At 42.7% G+C, this 7,500-nt stretch overlaps 1 protein-coding gene across 4 annotated transcripts in view; it reads right to left on the bottom strand.

The window, feature by feature from the left end:
* Positions 1–7,500, bottom strand: part of LOC113655486 (rho GTPase-activating protein 29-like) — a 29,922-nt gene that overhangs the window by 1,036 nt on the left and 21,386 nt on the right. For all 4 annotated transcript variants that reach the window (XM_047806463.1, XM_047806464.1, XM_047806466.1 and 1 more), the window contains 5 exons: positions 7,437–7,500; positions 7,130–7,335; positions 910–1,165; positions 693–804; positions 1–538 (listed from right to left, as the gene is read on the bottom strand). The exon at positions 1–538 is cut by the window's left edge and continues 1,036 nt beyond it; the exon at positions 7,437–7,500 is cut by the window's right edge and continues 74 nt beyond it. In XM_047806463.1, coding sequence (XP_047662419.1) covers positions 1–538; positions 693–804; positions 910–1,165; positions 7,130–7,335; positions 7,437–7,500 — 1,176 coding nt within the window. The remainder of the gene's footprint in view (positions 539–692; positions 805–909; positions 1,166–7,129; positions 7,336–7,436) is intronic.

Raw genomic sequence — 7,500 nt, 5'->3', positions numbered from 1 at the left:
ATCGGAACATCCTTATCACTCCTGCTACTGTCATGTCTCAATGTCCTAAACGAACGCATGGTAGCCGTGTATGTGCTGTTCTGAGATAAAATGCCACTCTGTGCTTCTGCAGCTGTTCTGGATCTGTCTGGTTTGGCTGCATCTGTTTTTGTAGCTTCCATTTTAGCTCCGCCCACTGCCCCTGAGGGTGGAAGGTTGGCAACAATCATGGCAGTGCGAGGCGTGACATCGTAATGGCGGTACTGTTTGTCCCAAGTGCGTCTCAGGGTGTGTGTGTGGACGAAGGGGCTGCGGTAGGTGTGGCTCTCCACTTTCTCAGCCTCTGGTCTCTCCACGATGGCGCCGCCCAGGTTCTCTCGCTCAGCCATGTTGCGATCATTATGGTCGTTGAGCAGGCGGTCCACAGGTAAACTCACAGGGCGGGAGAGATAGTGGGTTCGTGGTGGGCGGAGCTTCACAGGGGGGATGTTTACATTTGTGCTGTTTCGACTGACAGCTAACGAAGATCCAACACCATTAACACCATCTGTACAGTCAGCTACACACGGAAAATAATCATTTTAAAATATAGATTATAAACACAATATAATGTGTAGTACAGCATGGCTTACATTCTGATATTTATTGTGAGTGAGTGTGAGTGTGTGAGTGAGTGAGTGAGAGTGAGTGTGAGTGAGAGTACTCCTCCTGACCGGCTGTATCCTCTTTCCCTTCATGTCCCCTTGTTAAGTGCACTTCCTTCTCTTCAATCGCTGAGTATGACGAGGGAAGTACAGACGAGTATCTCTTATGGGATTTAGAGCTCTGCTCACACACACACACACACACACACACACACACACACCAAATTAAGGACTTGTGTTAAAAACATGCAGTGTGATGATGAAGATGAGGATGACGACCTCTCACCTCTTTAATGTCTATGAGAGACTGTGAGCAGCGAGTGATTTGAGCATGGGTGGAGGGGGGAGGGTTTAACTGGATGTCAAAAATCTTCAGATGGTGTTGGATGAGCAGCTCCACTATCAGAGCCTGGTAAGGGTAGTCAACGAGAGAGGACAGGGACACGTCCGAGTCCAACCGCCGGGGTTTAATCAGCGTCGGGCCAAAGATGATGCCTAGATTCCTTGTGTCCATTTTATTTTCATCTGCATGCTCAGAAACTCTGACAACACACACACACACACACACACACACACACACAAAACACACACAAACACACACACACAATAAACTACCTGTTCTAAAAATTGGGTTAAAGTAATATAATGTACCATTTATACTAAATATAATGTCACAGTTTATCAGGAAGTGTAGTGGTGTTACCTGTGTAAGTAGGTAAAGAGTACATGTAGTGGTATTACCTGTGTAAGTGTAGTGGTGTTACCTGTGTAAGTGTAGTGGTGTTACCTGTGTAAGTAGGTAAAGAGTACATGTAGTGGTATTACCTGTGTAAGTGTAGTGGTGTTACCTGTGTAAGTAGGTAAAGAATAAGTGTAGTGGTGTTACCTGTGTAAGTGTAGTGGTGTTACCTGTGTAAGTGTAGTGGTGTTACCTGTGTAAGTGTAGTGGTGTTACCTGTGTAAGTGTAGTGGTGTTACCTGTGTAAGTAGGTAAAGAGTACATGTAGTGGTGTTACCTGTGTAAGTGTAGTGGTGTTACCTGTGTAAGTGTAGTGGTGTTACCTGTGTAAGTAGGTAAAGAATAAGTGTAGTGGTGTTACCTGTGTAAGTAGGTAAAGAGTAAGTGTAGTGGTGTTACCTGTGTAAGTGTAGTGGTGTTACCTGTGTAAGTGTAGTGGTGTTACCTGTGTAAGTAGGTAAAGAGTAAGTGTAGTGGTGTTACCTGTGTAAGTGTAGTGGTGTTACCTGTGTAAGTGTAGTGGTGTTACCTGTGTAAGTAGGTAAAGAATAAGTGTAGTGGTGTTACCTGTGTAAGTAGGTAAAGAGTAAGTGTAGTGGTGTTACCTGTGTAAGTGTAGTGGTGTTACCTGTGTAGGTGTAGTGGTGTTACCTGTGTAGGTGTAGTGGTGTTACCTGTGTAGGTGTAGTGGTGTTACCTGTGTAGGTGTAGTGGTGTTACCTGTGTAAGTGTAGTGGTGTTACCTGTGTAAGTGTAGTGGTGTTACCTGTGTAAGTAGGTAAAGAATAAGTGTAGTGGTGTTACCTGTGTAAGTAGGTAAAGAGTAAGTGTAGTGGTGTTACCTGTGTAAGTGTAGTGGTGTTACCTGTGTAAGTGTAGTGGTGTTACCTGTGTAAGTAGGTAAAGAATAAGTGTAGTGGTGTTACCTGTGTAAGTAGGTAAAGAGTAAGTGTAGTGGTGTTACCTGTGTAAGTGTAGTGGTGTTACCTGTGTAAGTGTAGTGGTGTTACCTGTGTAAGTAGGTAAAGAGTAAGTGTAGTGGTGTTACTTGTGTAAGTGTAGTGGTGTTACCTGTGTAAGTGTAGTGGTGTTACCTGTGTAAGTGTAGTGGTGTTACCTGTGTAAGTAGGTAAAGAGTAAGTGTAGTGGTGTTACCTGTGTAAGTAGGTAAAGAGTAAGTGTAGTGGTGTTACCTGTGTAAGTAGGTAAAGAGTAAGTGTAGTGGTGTTACCTGTGTAAGTGTAGTGATATTACCTGTGTAAGTCTAGTGGTGTTACCTGTGAAAGTGTAGTGGTGTTACCTGTGTAAGTAGGTAAAGAGTAAGTGTAGTGGTGTTACCTGTGTAAGTGTAGTGGTGTTACCTGTGTAAGTGTAGTGGTGTTACCTGTGTAAGTAGGTAAAGAGTAAGTGTAGTGGTGTTACCTGTGTAAGAGGGTAAAGAGTAAATGTAGTGGTGTTACCTGTGTAAGTGTAGTGGTGTTACCTGTGTAAGTGTAGTGGTGTTACCTGTGTAAGTGTAGTGGTGTTACCTGTGTAAGTAGGTAAAGAGTAAGTGTAGTGGTGTTACCTGTGTAAGTGTAGTGGTGTTACCTGTGTAAGTGTAGTGGTGTTACCTGTGTAAGTAGGTAAAGAGTAAGTGTAGTGGTGTTACCTGTGTAAGTGTAGTGGTGTTACCTGTGTAAGTGGGTAAAGAGTAAGTGTAGTGGTGTTACCTGTGTAAGTGTAGTGGTGTTACCTGTGTAAGTGTAGTGGTGTTACCTGTGTAAGTAGGTAAAGAGTAAGTGTAGTGGTGTTACTTGTGTAAGTGTAGTGGTGTTACCTGTGTAAGTGTAGTGGTGTTACCTGTGTAGGTGTAGTGGTGTTACCTGTGTAGGTGTAGTGGTGTTACCTGTGTAAGTGTAGTGGTGTTACCTGTGTAAGTAGGTAAAGAGTAAGTGTAGTGGTGTTACTTGTGTAAGTGTAGTGGTGTTACCTGTGTAAGTGTAGTGGTGTTACCTGTGTAGGTGTAGTTGGTGTTACCTGTGTAGGTGTAGTGGTGTTACCTGTGTAAGTGTAGTGGTGTTACCTGTGTAAGTGTAGTGGTGTTACCTGTGTAAGTAGGTAAAGAATAAGTGTAGTGGTGTTACCTGTGTAAGTAGGTAAAGAGTAAGTGTAGTGGTGTTACCTGTGTAAGTGTAGTGGTGTTACCTGTGTAAGTGTAGTGGTGTTACCTGTGTAAGTAGGTAAAGAATAAGTGTAGTGGTGTTACCTGTGTAAGTAGGTAAAGAGTAAGTGTAGTGGTGTTACCTGTGTAAGTGTAGTGGTGTTACCTGTGTAAGTGTAGTGGTGTTACCTGTGTAAGTAGGTAAAGAGTAAGTGTAGTGGTGTTACCTGTGTAAGTGTAGTGGTGTTACCTGTGTAAGTGTAGTGGTGTTACCTGTGTAAGTGTAGTGGTGTTACCTGTGTAAGTAGGTAAAGAGTAAGTGTAGTGGTGTTACCTGTGTAAGTAGGTAAAGAGTAAGTGTAGTGGTGTTACCTGTGTAAGTAGGTAAAGAGTAAGTGTAGTGGTGTTACCTGTGTAAGTGTAGTGATATTACCTGTGTAAGTCTAGTGGTGTTACCTGTGAAAGTGTAGTGGTGTTACCTGTGTAAGTAGGTAAAGAGTAAGTGTAGTGGTGTTACCTGTGTAAGTGTAGTGGTGTTACCTGTGTAAGTGTAGTGGTGTTACCTGTGTAAGTAGGTAAAGAGTAAGTGTAGTGGTGTTACCTGTGTAAGAGGGTAAAGAGTAAATGTAGTGGTGTTACCTGTGTAAGTGTAGTGGTGTTACCTGTGTAAGTAGGTAAAGAGTAAGTGTAGTGGTGTTACCTGTGTAAGTGTAGTGGTGTTACCTGTGTAAGTGGGTAAAGAGTAAGTGTAGTGGTGTTACCTGTGTAAGTGTAGTGGTGTTACCTGTGTAAGTGTAGTGGTGTTACCTGTGTAAGTAGGTAAAGAGTAAGTGTAGTGGTGTTACTTGTGTAAGTGTAGTGGTGTTACCTGTGTAAGTGTAGTGGTGTTACCTGTGTAGGTGTAGTGGTGTTACCTGTGTAGGTGTAGTGGTGTTACCTGTGTAAGTGTAGTGGTGTTACCTGTGTAAGTAGGTAAAGAGTAAGTGTAGTGGTGTTACTTGTGTAAGTGTAGTGGTGTTACCTGTGTAAGTGTAGTGGTGTTACCTGTGTAGGTGTAGTGGTGTTACCTGTGTAGGTGTAGTGGTGTTACCTGTGTAAGTGTAGTGGTGTTACCTGTGTAAGTGTAGTGGTGTTACCTGTGTAAGTAGGTAAAGAATAAGTGTAGTGGTGTTACCTGTGTAAGTAGGTAAAGAGTAAGTGTAGTGGTGTTACCTGTGTAAGTGTAGTGGTGTTACCTGTGTAAGTGTAGTGGTGTTACCTGTGTAAGTAGGTAAAGAATAAGTGTAGTGGTGTTACCTGTGTAAGTAGGTAAAGAGTAAGTGTAGTGGTGTTACCTGTGTAAGTGTAGTGGTGTTACCTGTGTAAGTGTAGTGGTGTTACCTGTGTAAGTAGGTAAAGAGTAAGTGTAGTGGTGTTACCTGTGTAAGTGTAGTGGTGTTACCTGTGTAAGTGTAGTGGTGTTACCTGTGTAAGTGTAGTGGTGTTACCTGTGTAAGTAGGTAAAGAGTAAGTGTAGTGGTGTTACCTGTGTAAGTAGGTAAAGAGTAAGTGTAGTGGTGTTACCTGTGTAAGTAGGTAAAGAGTAAGTGTAGTGGTGTTACCTGTGTAAGTGTAGTGATATTACCTGTGTAAGTCTAGTGGTGTTACCTGTGAAAGTGTAGTGGTGTTACCTGTGTAAGTAGGTAAAGAGTAAGTGTAGTGGTGTTACCTGTGTAAGTGTAGTGGTGTTACCTGTGTAAGTGTAGTGGTGTTACCTGTGTAAGTAGGTAAAGAGTAAGTGTAGTGGTGTTACCTGTGTAAGAGGGTAAAGAGTAAATGTAGTGGTGTTACCTGTGTAAGTGTAGTGGTGTTACCTGTGTAAGTGTAGTGGTGTTACCTGTGTAAGTGTAGTGGTGTTACCTGTGTAAGTAGGTAAAGAGTAAGTGTAGTGGTGTTACCTGTGTAAGTGTAGTGGTGTTACCTGTGTAAGTGTAGTGGTGTTACCTGTGTAAGTGTAGTGGTGTTACCTGTGTAAGAGGGTAAAGAGTAAATGTAGTGGTGTTACCTGTGTAAGTGTAGTGGTGTTACCTGTGTAAGTGTAGTGGTGTTACCTGTGTAAGTGTAGTGGTGTTACCTGTGTAAGTAGGTAAAGAGTAAGTGTAGTGGTGTTACCTGTGTAAGTGGGTAAAGAGTAAGTGTAGTGGTGTTACCTGTGTAAGTGGGTAAAGAGTAAGTGTAGTGGTGTTACCTGTGTAAGTGTAGTGGTGTTACCTGTGTAAGTGTAGTGGTGTTACCTGTGTAAGTAGGTAAAGAGTAAGTGTAGTGGTGTTACTTGTGTAAGTGTAGTGGTGTTACCTGTGTAAGTGTAGTGGTGTTACCTGTGTAGGTGTAGTGGTGTTACCTGTGTAGGTGTAGTGGTGTTACCTGTGTAAGTGTAGTGGTGTTACCTGTGTAAGTAGGTAAAGAGTAAGTGTAGTGGTGTTACTTGTGTAAGTGTAGTGGTGTTACCTGTGTAAGTAGGTAAAGAGTAAGTGTAGTGGTGTTACCTGTGTAAGTAGGTAAAGAGTACATGTAGTGGTGTTACCTGTGTAAGTAGGTAAAGAGTACATGTAGTGGTGTTACCTGTGTAAGTGTAGTGGTGTTACCTGTGTAAGTCTAGTGGTGTTACCTGTGTAAGTGTAGTGGTGTTACCTGTGTAAGTAGGTAAAGAGTAAGTGTAGTGGTGTTACCTGTGTAAGTGTAGTGGTGTTACCTGTGTAGGTGTAGTGGTGTTACCTGTGTAAGTGTAGTGGTGTTACCTGTGTAAGTAGGTAAAGAGTAAGTGTAGTGGTGTTACCTGTGTAAGTAGGTAAAGAGTAAGTGTAGTGGTGTTACCTGTGTAAGTGTAGTGGTGTTACCTGTGTAGGTGTAGTGGTGTTACCTGTGTAAGTGTAGTGGTGTTACCTGTGTAAGTAGGTAAAGAGTAAGTGTAGTGGTGTTACCTGTGTAAGTGTAGTGGTGTTACCTGTGTAAGTGTAGTGGTGTTACCTGTGTAAGTGTAGTGGTGTTACCTGTGTAAGTAGGTAAAGAGTAAGTGTAGTGGTGTTACCTGTGTAAGTGTAGTGGTGTTACCTGTGTAAGTGTAGTGGTGTTACCTGTGTAAGTGTAGTGGTGTTACCTGTGTAAGTAGGTAAAGAGTAAGTGTAGTGGTGTTACCTGTGTAAGTAGGTAAAGAGTAAGTGTAGTGGTGTTACCTGTGTAAGTAGGTAAAGTGTAAGTGTAGTGGTGTTACCTGTGTAAGTGTAGTGGTGTTACCTGTGTAAGTAGGTAAAGTGTAAGTGTAGTGGTGTTACCTGTGTAGGTGTAGTGGTGTTACCTGTGTAGGTGTAGTGGTGTTACCTGTGTAGGTGTAGTGGTGTTACCTGTGTAAGTAGGAAAAGAGTAAGTGTAGTGGTGTTACCTGTGTAAGTGTAGTGGTGTTACCTGTGTAAGTAGGAAAAGAGTAAGTGTAGTGGTGTTACCTGTGTAAGTGTAGTGGTGTTACCTGTGTAAGTAGGAAAAGAGTAAGTGTAGTGGTGTTACCTGTGTAAGTGTAGTGGTGTTACCTGTGTAAATGTAGTGGTGTTACCTGTGTAAGTAGGTAAAGAGTAAGTGTAGTGGTGTTACCTGTGCAGATGAGTAATGATGAAGTGCAGGGTTCTGTAGTGTGCAGGAGGAAGGAGCCTGAGCAGGTCTCGTATTCTGAGGATGACTCGGTTGAGCTCGATGCTGATTCGAGGCGAGTGTGTGTCGTCTGCCATGATGCTCTGAGCTTCTTTAGCCAGACCAATAATCTCATTATAATATCTGTACAGGATCAACGGCTCAGGTAGCTACACACACCCACACACACCAGGTACAAATTGTTTATGCTGGAATAATCTGTCTTATATCCTATGGCTAAGAGCAGTACAGTGTGACTGAGTGTATTTACCTGTCTCAGGTACAGTTTGAGCACATTGCTGATGTCATGAGGATACAGGTCTGACAGCTCCACC

The sequence above is a fragment of the Tachysurus fulvidraco genome, chromosome 22, assembly GCF_022655615.1.
Source record: "Tachysurus fulvidraco isolate hzauxx_2018 chromosome 22, HZAU_PFXX_2.0, whole genome shotgun sequence".
NCBI classification, from domain to species: domain Eukaryota; kingdom Metazoa; phylum Chordata; class Actinopteri; order Siluriformes; family Bagridae; genus Tachysurus; species Tachysurus fulvidraco.
The sequence above is the reverse complement of the archived record's forward strand: the minus strand, read 5'-3'. Positions and strand labels throughout refer to the sequence as shown.